Source organism: Somniosus microcephalus, chromosome 14 (assembly GCF_052327205.1).
Source record: "Somniosus microcephalus isolate GS21.2 chromosome 14, FLI_Smic_1.0, whole genome shotgun sequence".
NCBI classification, from domain to species: Eukaryota; Metazoa; Chordata; class Chondrichthyes; order Squaliformes; family Somniosidae; genus Somniosus; species Somniosus microcephalus.
The window spans coordinates 135,300,836-135,319,801 of NC_141000.1; the positions used below are offsets into that span (position 1 = coordinate 135,300,836).

At 46.4% G+C, this 18,966-nt stretch overlaps 1 protein-coding gene across 1 annotated transcript in view; it reads right to left on the reverse strand.

Moving 5' to 3' along the window:
- The window catches only part of LOC147107934 (ubiquitin-associated and SH3 domain-containing protein A-like), a 310,971-nt gene that overhangs the window by 265,298 nt on the left and 26,707 nt on the right, over window positions 1–18,966 (reverse strand). Inside the window, exon 2 of the mRNA XM_086007359.1 lies at window positions 16,465–16,518. Coding sequence (XP_085863485.1) covers window positions 16,465–16,518 — 54 coding nt within the window. The remainder of the gene's footprint in view (window positions 1–16,464; window positions 16,519–18,966) is intronic.

The following is an 18,966-nucleotide window of genomic DNA, read 5'->3' on the forward strand; positions in this document are numbered from 1 at the left end:
TGATAAAAGCCAAGTTTGCAGTCGGAGGCGATAATTAGTGCCAGGCGCGAATCTTTGCGCCCGACCGATAATTGCGCCCTAAATGGGGCGATACTGAATTTCTCCCCCATAGAGATCAAATTGAAACATTTTGATAAATGGAGTGACTGCTGCCAATGAACCGGAAGCTACTGCAAGCTGCACATAAGTGTCAGGTCCCAAATATGAAAAAGTAACGTTCCCCACAACAGGCAGAGGACCTGATGGTGATAAGCACACTCCGTGAGAGTACAATAAAACTCTTGGATTTTGCCAATGGGGAGCTTTTGGAGGCGGGACTCCCACTTGTCGGGTTTCAGTCCTGCCTCCATCAACTTCTGGCCAACCCACGCTATTTTCCCTTGATTGACCTTGTTAAGCCCACCCAGCAGGCTTAGCAGGCCAATTAAGGGAGAGCCGGTTACAGAGAACATCAACGTATGACATTGCATCTGTCAAAAATTTTTGACAGATGAATTGTCATCGTTTGACAGCTCTGTGAAGCTGTCAAACACTGACATTCTCTGTAGTTTGATGAGTTCTTGAATTCAAGACCTCATCAAACCTCTTTTTTTTGCAGAAATTAGATGGTTGTTGCATTGGAGAATGCAACGGCCATCTGTCATCTCTGCTGCGGAGGTGCGAGTCTCTCCGCATCCCCAACTCTTGACGCCTGCAGGAAGAAACAAAGGTAAGTAAACTTTGTCTAACACTTTCCACTTACCTCACATACTCACCTCTCCACACTTGCACCCATCACTTACCTTCACAGCGCACTTTAGGAACCCGCAGACCCACTGCTCGCCTCGGTGACCCTGGCGGGGTTCGGAGCCTTCGGGAAGCCTGCACTTGTGTGGGCAAAATGGGGATAATCCTCTTATCTGCCTGTTAACTACCTGTTAACAGGCAGATAAGTGGCACTAATCCCCTTTCCACCTCCAAGGAGACTGGACCCGGCATGGGTCGGCTACCCGCCTCCTGGCAAGATGGCACGGAGGCGGGTTGGGGGCACCCACCCCCAGATTCTGCCATTTTCCCAGCAGTCTAGCCTCCATACCCACCTCCCCAGGGCTGGCAAGCTCGTGCCCTTACAATCTGACAACATCCTAATATCACCTTCAAGTCACATTTCCTCGTTAAATTGTACTGGAAGTTTTATCAGTTCATTCTGATGAATTAATCACACCGCTGCCATTCTCTCTCTCTCTCTCCTCGCATTCCTTCTCCACTTGAGAGCGATAAACACACTTCGTGAGAGTACAATAAAACTCTCACAAGCTGACAACATCCTAATATCACCTTCAAGTCACATTACAGACCTCACAATGCCTGAAATTTTCACCCCTCACCTTTCTCACTAATCTGTGGGAAGGCTGGCAAGAACAAACAAATAAACCACTGGAACTGCGCATGCACAACTACTTTACGTTGTTGGCAGTGGTCGCGTCCTTTGATAAATGCCATGCTCATAATACAGTAGAGAACCAAGCTGAATACAAAAAGAACAGAGGAGAACCAAAAAGGAAATAAGAGGGGCAAAGAGAATGTATGAGAAAAGATGAGCGAGTAACATAAAAGGGAACACTAAAGGCTTTTATTAAATAGTATAAGGAGAGTCAAAGAAAGGGTGGGACTGATTAGAGACCAAAAAGAGATCTTCTTGTGGAGGCAGAGGACATGGCTGAGGTACTAAATGAGGACTTTGCATCTGTCTTCACTAGAGAAGAGGATGCTAACAATGTAACAGTGAAGGAGGAGGTAGTAGTGAAATTGGATAGGATAAAAATAGATAAAGAGGAGGTATGTAAAATGTTTGCAATGCTCAAAGTAGAAAAGTCACCCAGTCTGGATGGAATGCATCCTAAGTTACTGAGGGAAGTAAGGATGGAAATAGCGGAGAGTCTGGCCACAATCTTCCAATCCTCCTTGGATATGGGGGTGGTGCCAGAGAATTGGAGGGTTGCAAATGTTACACCCCTGTTTAAAAAAGGGGAGAGGGATAAACCCAGCAACTACAGGCCAATCAGTCTAACGTCAGTGGTGGGAAACTTTTAGAGGTAATAATCAGAGACAAAGTTAATTGGCACTTAGAGAAGTATGGGCTAATAAATGACAACCAGCACAGATTTGTTAAAGGCAAAATATGCTTGACGAACTTGATTAAGTTCTTTGATGAAGCAATGGAGAGGGTTGATGAAAGCAATGCAGTTGATGTTGTGTACATGGACTTTCCAAAGGTGTTTGTTAAAGTAGCACATAATATACTTAGCAAAATTAAAGCCCATGGGATTAAAGGGGCAGTGGCAGAGTGGATACAAAACTGGCTAAGGGATAAAAAGCAGAGAGCTTCTTCAAGTATGTAAAAAGGAAGAGAGTAGCAAAAGTAAGAATTGGTCTCTTAGAGGCTGAGACAGGTGAAATTATTATGGGGAATAAAGAAATGGCAGAGACTTTAAACAAATATTTTGTATCTGTCTTCGCAGTAGAAGAAAGAAAAAGCTTACCAAAAATAGTGGGGAACCAAGGGTCTAATGAGGGTGAGGAACTTTAAATAATTAATATCAGTAGAGAAAAAGTACTTGAGAAACTAATGGGACTAAAAGCCGACAAATCCCCTGGACCTGATGATCTAAAAGAGATGGCTGCAGAGATCGTGGGCTGGATTTTCATTCAGGTGCGGGTTGGTGTCGTGTAATCCGCATTTCGTGTTATCCACACGAACCTAAATGGATGTGGGAGATTGGTGCAATTTTAACTTAATTGTCCAATTGATTTCCAACGTGTGGGAACCCTTGGCAAATGAGTTTCTCCTGACTGAAAGTTGCCTCCGATGACATCATCATTGCTGCTGCATTTAAGGTCTACAGCAAGCCTTGCTTCTTCTGCAGACTGCCAACCTTTTTGACTGTGGAGTGAGGGGGACCTGGAGGCACCATGAGCAGCGGGAGACCCAGATCAGCTCCTCGTTTTGACGAGATGGCTTTGCAGCCAACAGGGAGGTTCTCTTCCCTTCTACAGGGAGGAAGAAGCCTCCCAAGTAGACCAAGGCTGTGTGGATGCAGGTGGCTGAGGAGGTCAACTCCTTGGGAGTCACCCGCAGAACTTGGATTCAGTGCCGCAAGAGATTTCATGACCTTCTCTGCACTGGAAAAGTGAGTATGATTTTCCCATCACCCTCAATCTGATCCCCATTGCCTTTCCTCACCAGCACTCGGCTTCAGCAATCTCTTCCTCCACATCCCACTTGACACTGACATCCATGCACCCTTACCCATTCCCTTTCTCTCTGTGGTCACATTCACATAACTATTCGACTATGCAGCTCTCACACTCCCTATCACTCTGATGCTATGCAAACAACTGACAACACACAGGGAGGGCCCTTGGTCCTGCCACCTCACTCCATCTTTGTCTCCTTCTAAGTATCGATGCTATGGAATCTCTACACTCATTCCTTCATTCTCACTTTGTTGCAGCATTGCGCAGATATCACTTACTGCCTCTCGCGAAAGTCGGAGCCGCCTTTGGCACTGCTGCTCAGACATGTTGAGGTAGCTGACCCTATGTCTGTAGACCCTGTTTGGGGGGTATCTCCTGCGCCAACGGGCTTCCAAGTGCTGGCCCCTTCTGGCCTGTGCAGCTTCAGGTGGGTGAGCAGCAGCCTGGCGCTCCTGTTGCTGCTGCTGCTGCTGCTGTTGATGCTGCTGTTGTTCCTGGTTCTGCTGGTGCCGCGGCTGGTGCTCGAGCTCATCCAATGCCCAGAAGGGAAGGAAATAAATGGCTCCCACGCTTCTGGTATATGCCTCAGTTGAGGAAGCGCTCAGTGAGGGTGGCGAGAGGGGTTTCCCAGGAGGTCACACTGGAGATTGTGGTGATAGTTACCCTCCGCCCCGGTAGGGGGCGATGGAGAGTAAACAGAGAGAGGAAATGAATAAAGAAGCCTCGTGTTGATGGCTGAAGGAATACATCCCGTGTCCGTGTGTTGAGCACATTACAGAGGTGGGTGTCAAGCTCCAAACTTCCACAACTATGGTTATGCCTTCTAAAAGTTCCCCCAGACCTGAGACAACAAAGTCCTGCCACCTGCAAATGATGACTGATCAAATCTCCTCTTTAATGGTTGACCTCCAGCTGATAGTCAGCAATCCAAAAGTGCTCCCGCCAGGTTTCACCATTGTGTTTCTCACCAGGCGTGTTTCACGTGGGGAAAGGGTTAAATTCGCAAGGGCCTTTCAAAATAGGATTATAGAGGCTATTTAGTGCTTCTTAAGGGCCTTAATGACCTATCCTGCCTGTTGGAGGCGGGACGGAGTCAGGACCATTAGACACAACTGAGTTAAAGTTGCTCGGAGTCAGGAACCAGGCGGGGGGGGGGGGGTCCCGACCGCCAGTTTTCACAATTTTAACCCCCCACACACCTCAAATCATGCCTCCATGGCCTAATGAAAATCCTGGCCAGTGTATGCATTGCTTATGATCTTCCAAAATTCGCTAGATTCTAGAACGGTTCCAGCGGATTGGAAGGTAGCAAATGTAACTCCGCTATTCAAGAAAGGAGGGAGAGAGAAAACAGGGAACTACAGGCCAGTTAGCCTGTCATCGGGAAAATGCTGGAATCCATTATTAAGGAAGTCATAACAGGCCATTCAGAAAATCATAATACAATTAGGCAGAGTCAACATGGTTTTATGAAATGGAAATCGTGTTTAACAAATTTATTAGAGTTTTTTGAGGATGTAACTAGCAGGGTAGATGAAGGGGAACCAGTGGATGTAATATATTTGGATTTCCAAAAGGCATTTGATAAGGTGCCACATAAAAGGTTGCTATGCAAGATAAGGGCTCATGGGGTTGGGGTAATATATTAGCATGGATAGAGGATTGGTAAACGGTGTGGAAGTACAGTTTCTCACTTAGACACAAAATGGCTTCCTAGGCATAGAATAAAAACTCAAATGGCCGACAGCATGATTCACTAATCAGTTTCAAGGGGATGAGACAATTTAGGAATGCCACATACATACTCCTTATCTGTGACAAGCTTAACAAGGAGCCTCGTTTACCAAACAAATAGCCAAGGACAGGATAAGGTAAACATCGGCCCACAGGCTCAGTTGATACAGTGGGAGAACAGAAGGATCCCATAATAAAGGATTAATTAATCTTATCTCAAGGTATTTCTGTTCGTTATTCTAACGAAGCCTGGAATACGTTGTTCCAATAAATTGCAAGGTCTGTGCCTTTGTAATCAGGTATGATTCAATACTATGGCCACAGGGGATGTACCAGAGGACTGGAGAACAGCTAATGTAGTACCATTATTCAAGAAGGGTAGCAGGGATAAACCAGGGAATTACAGGCCAGTGAGTCTAACATCTGTGGTGGGGAAATTATTGGAAAAAATTCTGAGGGACAAAATTAATCTCCACTTGGAGAGGCAAGGATTAATCGGGGATAGTCAGCATGGCTTTGTCAAGGGTAAATCATGTCTAACAAATCTGATCGAATTTTTCGAGGGGGTGACTAGTGGGGTGGATGAGGGAAATGCTGTGGATGTGGTTTACATGGACTTCAGTAAAGCTTTTGACAAAGTCCCGCATAGGAGACTGGTCAAGAAGGTAAGAGCCCATGGGATCCAGGGTGCCTTGGCGCGTTGGATCCTAAACTGGCTGAGTGGCAGGAGGCAGAGGGTGATGGTCGAAGGTTGCTTTTGTGACTGGAAGCCTGTGTCCAGTGGGGTACCTCAGGGATCGGTGCTGGGTCCCTTATTGTTTGTGATCTACATAAATGATTTGGATGAGAATGTAAAAGGTATGATCAGTAAGTTCGCAGATGACACGAAAATTGGTGGGGTGGTAAATTGCGAGGAGGAAAGCCTCCGGCTACAGGACGATATAAACGGGTTGGTCAGATGGGCGGAAAAGTGGCAAATGGAATTTAACCCTGAAAAGTGCGAGGTGATGCATTTTGGACGGACAAATAAGGCAAGGGAATACACAATGAGTGGTAGGACCCTAGGAAGTACAGAGGGTCAGAGGGACCTTGGTGTACATGTACATAGATCCCTGAAGGCAGCGGAGCAGGTAGATAAGGTGGCTAAAAAGGCATATGGGATACTTGCCTTCATTAGCCGAGGCATAGAATATAAGAGCAGGGAGGTTATGATGGAGCTGTACAAAACGCTGGTGAGGCCACAGCTGGAGTACTGTGTGCAGTTCTGGTCGCCTCACTATAGGAAGGATGTGATTGCTTTGGAGAGGATGCAGAGAAGATTCACCAGGATGTTACCTGGGATGGAGCGCCTCAGCTATGAAGAGAGGCTGGACAGGCTGGAGTTGTTTTCCTTGGAGCAGAGAAGGCTGAGGGGGGACCTGATTGAGGTGTACAAAATAATGAGGGGCATAGATAGGGTAGATAAAGAGGAACTTTTCCCCTTAGTAGGGGGGTCAATAACAAGGGGGCATAGATTCAAGGTAAGGGGCAGGAGGTTTAGAGGGGATTTGAGGAGGAACTTTTTCACCCAGAGGGTGGTTGGAATGTGGAACTCAATGCCTGAAAGGGTGGTGGAGGCAGGAACCCTCACAACATTCAAGAAGCATTTGGATGAGCACTTGAAATGCCATTGCATACAAGGCTATGGACCAAATGCTGGAAAATGGGATTAGACTGGACAGGGATGGATGGGCGGCGCAGACACGATGGGCCGAAGGGCCTCTTTCTGTGCTGTAAAACTCTATGACTCTATGACTCTATGACTCTATGTCATGTGGCATAGAAAGCCTGTTTTGTTTCTGTACTGTATAAATATGTTACAAATTCTGTATTACTTTGAAGAGGTCTGATGTAGCCTTTGACTACACAACCCTTCCCTTGCAAGCAAATAAAGCCTGTCTTTGACGATACTTTGTGTTTAAGAGTCTTACTCGGGAGTCGAGACTTCGACAGTATTACTTGGAGGTTCCACCGAGATCGCTTGCTGCCTTTCGGTAAGTCACGGACAAGGGCATCGTGAATCTCTAATGACAGATCCTGAATGGCCACAGTGATGTTTTATCACATAAAAGGATTTCTCATTAGATATTGAATTGGTGTGGTCTGTTTCTTCCGACGGGAGTACTGCGATCAAGTTAAGACTCGTGTTTCAGACTTGAGTTGAATCCTGTAACTTTTGCTTCTTTTATTGTTGACCACTGAAAGGAGGAGAATACTGACAACTCAAGTCTTTAAAAAAAAAGTATCAGGCAAAGAAGGCAAGAGGAAAGTCGACAGGGCTGAGTCCCAGACAGATAAGGTACCAAGTTAAAACTGCAGTATCAAGGGTGGGTCCCTTGAGCCGGGGTGAGAGACCCGTGGCAGAAAGTATCGTTTGAGGATTGTCACTGTGTTTTAATGACCTGTATTACCAGGCTCGGGACTATTCTCCGTTGGGATACCTTCTACGAGGGTTCAAGCCCCTCGCATTAAAGCATAAGGATTTTATATGAATATAGAGGTTAAGAATTATCGCAACCATTGTTTTCCGTTTTGTTTGTTGATTGTTGACAACGTTAAGACATTTGTTTAGTTTAGAGTATAAGATAAATGTCTGAATATTTGGTCTGTTTGCCTGTTTGGGTGGCTGCATTACTTGTCATTTCTTTGACTGTTGTTATTACTTGTTATTTTTCATCACTTGTGGTCCTTTGGACAGTCAGTAATAGTCGTAAGGGGGTAAGGGGTGAAACTTGCGATCTAGAAGAAGAGAGCCTAGTTTAAAAAAAACCATACAAACTAAGACGGGAGCTGCACAGAGCAAGATCCCAGAAAAAAAAGGAACTCCCGCTTCTTATGTCTTTACCTACTATGGTCAGATATCCATAAATGATTTACCTAAGTGGGCTAGATGGACCAAGAAAGACAGACACCCTTTCCCCGTGGATGGTACATTTAATCTAGATAGAATCACGTGTCTAGAAAACTGCCTAGCAGGCAGAGACCCACGTAGAAGGGGTGCAAAATCAGTAAATTGGTCTGCCTTCTCAGATTGGAAAAGGGAAGCAGAAAAACGTAAGGAACGCAGCATATTAACTAGTAAAACTGAGAACAAAAAATAAGAGATCTAATGAATAAATTGATTAAACAAGAAAAGGTTACGCCAATGCCTTTAAGACAAAACCCGAAGCCTACCGCTCCTCCCTGTGAATATCCTCCCATGCCCACGACTCATTCCAGTGATGACGAGGATCAGGGATGGTTCAGAAGACCAGCCCCGCCTCCTGAATATGAAGTGCAACAACAAGGCGCAACGGGTGGTGAATCACCCGACCCCAGTGCTGTAAGTCAGGAGAATATAATCAACACTAGATAAGATAATTGAGACAACTCAGAAAAGGGATGAAGACATTGAGGATTATATAGAAAGAATGGAAGCAGTTATGGGACAGCATTCGGGTATGACAAAAGAAAATTACCAAATCCCTTTAATTAACGCCCTTGTAAACGGCCTCAGAACAGAACTTAAGGAACCGTTGACTTTATTTTGCCTTGACTGGAGACATAAAACCATTCCTGAATTGACACAAATCTTGAAAGGAATACAGGAAAGGAATAAAGGTCAAAAGAGTAAAGTTTCCTTGTTAATGGAGCAAGCAGCTTCTCCAGCCCCGACCGCCCAGACTACTATTTACTACCAGGGTCAAAACAGGGGATGAGGTAGAGGGTATAACAGAGGCGGATTTAGAGGAAATAGTAGAGGAGGGACTGGCAGAGGCCAGTGGAACGGAAGAGGCGCAAACTCTCCGTGTTTTAACTGTGGTCAGGTCGGACACTGGAAGTCCAATTGCCCGTTCCCCAAACAGCAAAATCAAGGTTGGGGAAGTGCCCTAGTAAATACAAATACCCAAGCCCAGGTTCACACTCGTCCACAAGCAGGCTTTACAACAGGGGATCCTTGGGGAGGTCAGATTATGGAAGGACAATTCGGACCCCCAGGGCAAAATTATTCAGCATGACACGGAGAAACGGCCCCGAACAATACCCACACTCTCCAATTACCACTAGTATCGCTAAATTCTAGAGATGAGCCATATCTATCCATAAATATGCAAGGCAAGAATGTCCCTTTTCTCGTCGACACAGGAGCCACAACCTCACTATTGACAAAACAATACGCTACAGGAATTCCATGCACTGACAAGGATGTTACCTGCATAGGACTTTCTGGTGTCTCACAGACTCTGACATGGTCACAACCATTACAAATACGAGCAGATAATTTTTCTGGCCAACATGCTTTTTTGTTATCAGACGACGCCCCCATGAACCTTTTAGGGAGAGACTTGTTGTGCAAAATGCAGGCAACAATAATTTGTTCAGAAAAGGGACTGCAGATACACGTTCCGACCGATAGATGTACTATGTGTCTTTTACAAGAATGCTCCCCTCCCATTTGTCTACCAGTGGGCAAATGAACAAGAAATAAGCCATAAACTAATGATAATTGTAGGAGCACTACACCGTGCCTCAAGAACCGTCTCAGAGTACCAGAAGGATTTGAAATTAGACAGCTGGCACATGAATCTGCATTGCACTGCCTTTTATGAAGGCACGGGAAAAGACACGACTATAAAAGACAGTTACTCAATTGGATCCCGTTGCATGCGGCCTGCCTGGATGCCTGCCAATTCTAGCTGCTGCCTATTACGCTGTACAACGGGCTCAAGGCATCACGCTTAATCACTGAACCATTTTGTTTGTACCACATTCAGTGGAAGTACTGTTATCAAAATACGCCACTCAGCATCTAACATCAGCCCGTAGCAGCAAATATGAGGTTGCACTGTTATCCAACTCCAATCTCATAATTCAAAGATGTTCAGTTTTGAATCCAGCCACGCTGCTACCCACAGAAGAGGATGGAATCCCACACTGCTGTGACACGGTTACCTAGTTAGCTACCAAGGCCCGAACAGATCTATCTGAAACTCCCGTTCCTAATAGTGACTTGGTATTCTACGTAGATGGATCGGCCCTTAGGGATGACAAGGGATCACCTAGGGCTGGGTATGCCGTTTCAGATGATCATTCAGTTATGGAAGCGCTCTCACTACCTCAATCATTTTCAGCGCAACAAGCAGAACTCTTCGCTCTTACCAGAGCTTGTATATTGGCTACTGATCAAACTGTTAACATTTATACCGACTCCAGGTATGCTTTTGGAGTTGCTCACGATTATGGACAAATCTGGAAATTAATGGGGTTTCTAACTTCCTCAGGATCAACTATTGAGAATGCTGAGCAAATCAATAATCTTTTAAAGGCTCTAGTGTGCCCCACTAAGATTTCAGCTATTAAATGTTAGGCTCATACAGGCAGTCAGGATCAGATATCCTTGGGTAACAAGCGATCAGATAGAGCTGCTAAATCAGCCGCTCTGTCAGATACAGGGCCACAGGTCTCAGCCTTTGTTTTGCGTCAACAAAAATCAGATAATGACCCACCTTCTATTAATGATGTTTTAGCCTTTCAGTCACAGGCTAACCCGGACGAAGTGTTAGCTTGGGCAAGGGATTCTTGCTTTAAAACGCCTGAAGGGGTATGGGTTCACCATGACGGCCGCACGGTGGCGCCTAAATCTTTACTCCCATGGATTGCCCGATGCGTTCATGTGTTCACGCATGCGGGCAAAGGGGGGATGGCAGACTATATTAATCAAACATGGTATGCACCAGGTATTTCGGCAATTGCAAAACAAATCAGTGAAAGGTGCACCACATGCCAGGAAATGAATCCAGGTAAAACAGAGAAAGTACAGCCTGCCTCCCACCCGAATCCATCAGGCCCTTTTGTAAATTTGCAAATGGATTTTATTGAATTACCTCCATGTTTAGGATTTAAGTATGTGTTAGTAATTATAGGTATGTTTTCAAGATGGGTCGAAGATTTCCCATGTAAAAAGAATGATGCTGTAACAGTAGCAAAGTGCTTGTTAAAAGAAATCATACCAAGGTTTGGAATACCTATGCAGCTTTCAAGCGACAGAGGATCGCACTTCACTGGAGCAATTATAAAAGAACTATGTAAAGCTTTGCAGATTAACCAGCATTTTCACTGCAGTCATCATCCACAATCCGCAGGACTGGTGGAAAGACATAATGGAGTGCTGAAGAATAAACTTTCTAAACTTTGCAATGAAACTGGACTTAAATGGGTCGAACTATTACCCTTAGCATTGATGATAATGCGAGCAGCAACTAACAGGACAAATGGACTGTCTCCACATGAGATTGTTATGGGACGACCCCTAAGACTGCCATTCTCAGCACCATTTACGGTGAAACAAATGGACATTCATAAAATGGACGAGGCTATGCTAAACTATTGCATCGCATTAACTAAATGTATCTCCAGCTTTCACCAACAGGTAAAGGAAGTTCAAACGAGTCCAGCAGAGGGAAAGTGCCACGACTTGGACCCTGGAGATGACGTCTACGTGAAGGTTTTTAAAAGGAAGAACGGTCTGCAACCACGCTTCGAAGGACCATATCATGTGCTCCTGACTACAAACACAGCCGTAAAAGTCAAGGAAAGATCTTCCTGGATTCACGCATCCCACTGCAAGAAGGCACCGAATAGAGACAATTGAATTTTGAAAGACTCTAACAATGAAGACGTTACTTATATTTTGTATACTAATCGGACTACTGAGTCTAATATGCCAAGGAGATGGGGAAAGATCCCGAAAGAAACGAGAATTACACGTGAATACTTTTTTGTACATGTCTTACGAATATGCTAGACGCAGTAAGTCAGTATGAAAACCCAAAGAACCAAGGCTGGGCTGACTGGATATTGGGAGGATGGCTGGGATCAGTAGGACAAATATTATTGCATGGACTGGTAGTAGTAATAGCCCTGATTGTATGCATTGCTCTGTTTGTCACAACGATTAAGTGTTGTTGCAATAGGTTAGGCAAGGCAGTCTTGCCTGCAATGAATATGATGATACAGAGAGAAGTAAAGTCAGTAGAGGAAAAGAATGGTCCCCTAGATGAGGAACTGAGATGATTGAATAAAATACAATTATAAGGATTAGAAGACTTAGACAAAATATATACATATATATTCCACATGCTCTCCTCTTTCTGTAAAACATATTTTTCCACTCAAATGAGAACTGCAGGCTAATATAAGCTGCAGGGAAATTAGAACACTGCAGGCTAACATAAGCTGCAGAACTATACAAAGACATAAACCTGAAATCAAATCAAACATAATTAAACCCTACAAGAACACACGCCCAAACACTAAGAATAGACAGAGAAGAAAGACGATCTTAGACAAGGTCAACCATCAATACAGGTAAATCCCGGGGATGGTTCAAAACGGCAAAGAAGCCGGTATCCTCGGCTAAAATCTAAATTTGGTATGAGGACCGATAGGAAGAGGTTAATTTCAGTTATGTTGTCCTAGTAAGGACAAAAGGGAAGAATGTGGAAGTACAGTTTCTCACTTAGACACAAAATGGCTTCCTAGGCATAGAATAAAAACTCAAATGGCCGACAGCATGATTCACTAATCAGTTTCAAGGGGATGAGACAATTTAGGAATGCTACATACATACTCCTTATCTGTGACAAGCTTAACAAGGAGCCTCGTTTACCAAACAAATAGCCAAGGACAGGATAAGGTAAACATCGGCCCACAGGCTCAGTTGGTACAGTGGGAGAACAAAAGGGTCCCATAATAAAGGATTAATTAATCTTATCTCAAGGTATTTCTGTTCGTTATTCTAACGAAGCCTGGAATATGTTGTTCCAATAAATCGCAAGGTCTGTGCCTTTGTAATCAGGTATGATTCAATAGTATGTCATGTGGCATAGAAAGCCTGTTTTGTTTCTGTACTGTATAAATATGTTACAAATTCTGTATTACTTTGAAGAGGTCTGATGTAGCCTTTGACTACACAACCCTTCCCTTGCAAGCAAATAAAGCCTGTCTTTGATGATACTTTGTGTTTAAGAGTCTTACTCGGGAGTCGAGACTTCGACAATGGACAGAAAACAGAGAGTAGGGATAAATGGGTCATTTTCAGGTTGGCAGGCTGTAACTAGTGAGGTGCCGCAAGGATCAGTGCTTGGGCCTCAGCTATTTACAATTTATATTAATGACTTAGATGAAGGGATCGAGTGTAATGTGTCCAAGTTTGCTGATGATACAAAACTAGGTGGGAAAGTAAGCTGTGAGGAGAACACTCTACAAAGGGATATAGACAGGTTAAGTGAGTGGGCAATAAGGTGGCAGATGGAGTATAATGTCGGGAAATGTGAGGTTATTCACTTTGGTAGGAAGAATAGAAAAGCAGAATATTTTTTAAATGGTGAGAAACTATATTAAATGTTGGTGTTCAGAGAGATTTGGGTGTCCTCATACAGGAAACACAGAGAGCTTGCATGCAGGTACAGCAAGCAATTAGGAAGGCAAATGGCATGTTGGCCTTTATTGCAAGGGGGTTAGAGTACATGAGTAAGGAGGCCTTACTACAATTGTACAGAGCTTTGGTGAGAGCACACCTGGAGTATTGTGCACAGTTTTGGTCTCCTTATCTAAGGAAGGATATACTTGTCTTGGAGGCGGTGCAACGAAGGTTCACTAGATTGATTCCTGGGATGAGAGGGCTGTCCTATGAGGAGAGTTTGTGTAGAATGGGCCGATACTCTCTGGAGTTTAGAAGAATGAGAGGTGATCTCATTGAAACATATAAGATTCTGAGGGGCATTGACAGGATAGATGCTGAGAGGTTGTTTTCCCTGGCTGGAGAGTCTAGAACTAGGGGGCATAGTCTCAGTATCAGGTGTCGGCCATTTAAAACTGAGTTGAGGAGGAATTTCTTCACTCAGAAGGTTGTGAATCTTTGGAATGCTCTGCCCCAGAGGACTGTGAATGCTGAGTCTTTGAGTATATTCAAGGCAGAGATAGATAGATTTTTGGACTCTAGGGGAATCAAGAGATATGGAGATCGGGCGGGAAAGAGGAGTTGAGGTCGAAGATCAGCCATGATCTTATTGAATGGTGCAGCAGGCTTGAGGCGCTGTATGGCCCACTCCTGCTCCTAATTCTTATATTCTTATGATGAGTAGTGGTGAACGGTTGTTTTCAGACGAGAGGGAAGTATCCAGTGGTGCCCCCAGGGGTCGGTATTGGGGTCAGTGCTGTATCCCCCAGGGGTCGGTATTGGGGTCAGTGCTGTATCCCCCAGGGGTCGGTATTGGGGTCAGTGCTGTATCCCCCAGGGGTCGGTATTGGGGTCAGTGCTGTAACCCCCAGGGGTCGGTATTGGGGTCAGTGCTGTATCCCCCAGGGGTCGGTATTGGGGTCAGTGCTGTATCCCCCAGGGGTCGGTATTGGGGTCAGTGCTGTATCCCCAGGGGTCGGTATTGGGGTCAGTGCTGTATCCCCCAGGGGTCGGTATTGGGGTCAGTGCTGTATCCCCCAGGGGTCGGTATTGGGGTCAGTGCTGTAACCCCCAGGGGTCGGTATTGGGGTCAGTGCTGTATCCCCCAGGGGTCGGTATTGGGGTCAGTGCTGTATCCCCCAGGGGTCGATATTGGGGTCAGTGCTGTATCCCCCAGGGGTCGATATTGGGGTCAGTGCTGTATCCCCCAGGGGTCGGTATTGGGGCCAGTGCTGTATCCCCCAGGGGTCGGTATTGGGGTCAGTGCTGTATCCCCCAGGGGTCGGTATTGGGGTCAGTGCTGTATCCCCCAGGGGTCGGTATTGGGGTCAGTGCTGTATCCCCCAGGGGTCGGTATTGGGGTCAGTGCTGTATCCCCCAGGGGTCGGTATTGGGGTCAGTGCTGTATCCCCCAGGGGTCGGTATTGGGGTCAGTGCTGTATCCCCCAGGGGTCGGTATTGGGGTCAGTGCTGTATCCCCCAGGGGTCGGTATTGGGGTCAGTGCTGTATCCCCCAGGGGTCGGTATTGGGGTCAGTGCTGTATCCCCCAGGGGTCGGTATTGGGGTCAGTGCTGTATCCCCCAGGGGTCGGTATTGGGGTCAGTGCTGTATCCCCAGGGGTCAGTATTGGGGTCAGTGCTGTATCCCCCAGGGGTCAGTATTGGGGTCAGTGCTGTATCCCCCAGGGGTCGGTATTGGGGTGAGTGCTGTATCCCCAGGGGTCAGTATTGGGGTCAGTGCTGTATCCCCCAGGGGTCGGTATTGGGGTCAGTGCTGTATCCCCCAGGGGTCAGTATTGGGGTCAGTGCTGTATCCCCCAGGGGTCAGTATTGGGGTCAGTGCTGTATCCCCCAGGGGTCGGTATTGGGGTCAGTGCTGTATCCCCAGGGGTCGGTATTGGGGTCAGTGCTGTATCCCCCAGGGGTCGGTATTGGGGTCAGTGCTGTATCCCCCAGGGGTCGGTATTGGGGTCAGTGCTGTATCCCCCAGGGGTCGGTATTGGGGTCAGTGCTGTATCCCCAGGGGTCGGTATTGGGGTCAGTGCTGTATCCCCCAGGGGTCGGTATTGGGGTCAGTGCTGTATCCCCCAGGGGTCGGTATTGGGGTCAGTGCTGTATCCCCAGGGGTCGGTATTGGCGTCAGTGCTGTATCCCCCAGGGGTCGGTATTGGGGTGAGTGCTGTATCCCCCAGGGGTCGGTATTGGGGTCAGTGCTGTATCCCCAGGGGTCGGTATTGGGGTCAGTGCTGTATCCCCCAGGGGTCGGTATTGGGGTCAGTGCTGTATCCCCCAGGGGTCGGTATTGGGGTGAGTGCTGTATCCCCAGGGGTCAGTATTTGGGTCAGTGCTGTATCCCCCAGGGGTCAGTATTGGGGTCAGTGCTGTATCCCCCAGGGGTCGGTATTGGGGTCAGTGCTGTATCCCCCAGGGGTCAGTATTGGCGTCAGTGCTGTATCCCCCAGGGGTCGGTATTGGGGTCAGTGCTGTATCCCCCAGGGGTCGGTATTGGGGTCAGTGCTGTATCCCCCAGGGGTCGGTATTGGGGTCAGTGCTGTATCCCCAGGGGTCGGTATTGGGGTCAGTGCTGTATCCCCCAGGGGTCGGTATTGGGGTCAGTGCTGTATCCCCCAGGGGTCGGTATTGGGGTCAGTGCTGTATCCCCAGGGGTCGGTATTGGGGTCAGTGCTGTATCATTCTATGTGATACGGCTGTTTGTTTGTATGGAGGGTAAACGGTGACACAGACTGGTTGGGCTGAATGGCCTCTTTTCGTGCTATAACCTATATATATTTCTACATACTGAATGGCCTATTCCTTGCCTAAAAATTTCCACATTCCTACACCTCTTTGTAGTTCCATAAAAATGTTAGAATTTCCCCAAACTGTTTTGAGGCCATTGATGCGCTCTGCTCAGGTGTCAGTCTGTAACTCTGCAGAATCAAATTTCAATATTGCAAACACTACAAAACAAAGCAGATTAAGGACGGAAGCAAGTATCAGTAACCAACACTCACCAATCAGCTGCATCTTGTGTGCTCCTTCTTCCTGTTGCAGCTAATGCTTTCTGCCTGCAGAGAGAGAGAATTAATCAAACATCTCACAAAATCAGACAATGGGGTCAATTTTTGACTTCCCCAAATTTTGATAAACTGGCAGAGCTGAGCGCTGGAATGAAAATTTGTCCAGTTCTATAAAATGGGGACAATTCACCAATGATATGGTGAAGAGAAAATTTTGCACCAATACATTTGAGAAGGACTTTGCAATAGGTTTCATCAATACAAAGTAATGATGTGGGCACACTCCAAATTCTCCACATGTTCCTGTCAAGCTCTGCTCCAGCGACATTATCTAGAATCATAGTGGGAGAAATTCATTATAGCCCAGGAGTGGGCGCTAACTTTGGAAATGTTTGATATTTAGCAGCAGGCGCTAATGAATCTCGCTGCATGCGAAATTCAGTGTCATCGGTCAAAGAAAGGATGGGAGCGCTAAATCAAGTGCGAATGACCTAGCTCAGTGGCATTAGACTCAAAGCACTAACCAATATCAGGTACAGTCTAATCGCTAGTCATCATTGCCACAGGCTCTTTCCAGTTCTTAAAGGGGAGGTTCATTCATGCTGCAGAACCTCATTCTCAGCATTGCTGGTTCTGCAGCTGCATCAGCAAGCAGCAGAAAGCCAAGGAGAAGGGACCGTACCACTGAAGGAGGTGTCATTATGGCAGATCAACAGCCCAAGGAGAGAGCTCGCTCATTCTGCGACCAGGCATCGGAGGAGTTGGTCTTCGCTGTGGAGAGACGGAGGGCGGTGCTGTACCCAGCAAGTGGCAGGAGGCCCTCGCCGCAAGTCTTCCGCGCCATGTGAAGGGACATAGCCCAGCAGGTCTCGGGCAGCACTGTGGTCCCCAGGACCCATGCACAGTGCAAGAAGAAATTTAACAACCTCACTCGGGTGGTCAGGGTGAGTCAATGCTTCAACAAATGCTACATGCCACCATCTGAACCTCAGTCTACACACATTGCCCAAAGCACCACATCCCCAGCACTCACCCACCAACAATCTCCACCTACCAACACTCACACCCACATCTCACACCTTGCACACAATCACAGCTATTCAACTATGGCAGGCACATCACCCAAACACATTGCTCCACACTCACTCACACACTTTCCTTTCTCTTGCAGGCCAAGGTGGCTCACAACAGGAGGGAGAAGGAGCGCACAGGCGGTGGACAACCTGACACCCAACCACTTTCTGAACTGGAGGAAAGAGTGCTGAAAATCATTTGGCGCTAGGTAGTGGGTGCTGTGGCTACCAGCAACGTTGACCACCTTGGGGACAACAACGGTATGTTCATCCCTACTCCTTCTCACATCCCATTTCCCCTTCACCCTGCAAGCCTTTCCCACTTTCCAGCTAATCAATCTCCCTTCCTGCCCTCTCCCCTCACCTTAACCCGACTCTTGGGCCTTTATGCTTTCAGATAATGAGCAATGTAGGGGTTTCGCAAAATTCCCCTATTTTTCCCTGAAAATTGAAAAGATTGGTCCACATCGTGGATGAAGAATTGGGTGATGTGTCTTGTCTACAATGTTTTAAAATGTGCCTAGAACCGCAAAAGACTGTTCTGAGATGGAAAGAGCATAGACAACACAGGAGTTGAGGAATTCTGTGGAAAATATTCACACACCTTGAGACAGTACATCTTAATAAAGTCGTTCCCTGGAGTTTGGGCAATCACAAAAGGTTTTAAAATGGCCACAGAAAGCATTGGCCAAAATACTGGGGCTTAAAAATAAGCAGCTCGAGAGGTCTGTGTGTATAAAGTGGGAGGAGCTACAGTGGCAGTCAATGACTTGCCAATCAAAGGGAGGTTCCCTTCGAAGCACTTGAAGTTGCTTATTTACTTAAGAGATTAGCCCACTTGAGAAAACCGCAGGACAATCGATTTGAAACTGCTTCTGTTTACACAGCCATTCAAAGCATTCACAGACAATGATAGATTGAAACCCTGGAACGGATTTTGATCTGCAACAGTTTAAGAACTGAATGGGTTTAAATCACCCATCATTCTGGACAATAGAGCAGCTGTATTCCCTTTTGTTTTAGCCCAGGTAAGCTCCGGATGTGGGCGGGAACATTTCGGCCCCACAGTGCAGACACGCTAACCCAGTCCAACCACTTTGAGTTAGCCAATCACAGCTTTTCTCTTGTGAATTGGAACTTTTTGGGCGTGAATTTTCCAGACAGGCAAACAGCAGTGGGGGGGGGGGGGGGGGCTCACCAGGTATATATGATAGCTCCTGAGAAGCTATTGCTCTCTCTTTACTTCCTGGGACCACAGGTGAGCCTCTCTCTCTCTCTCTCTCTCTCACTTCGCTGGACCACATGTGAGCAGAGTTTCTGACTCCTCAGCAAAGCAACCGAGTAAGGAGTTGGGGGATGGTAATTAAAGGGATATTGCTAAGATTGTTTAAGTAACATTGTAGTCATCTAATCCCTCATTTTT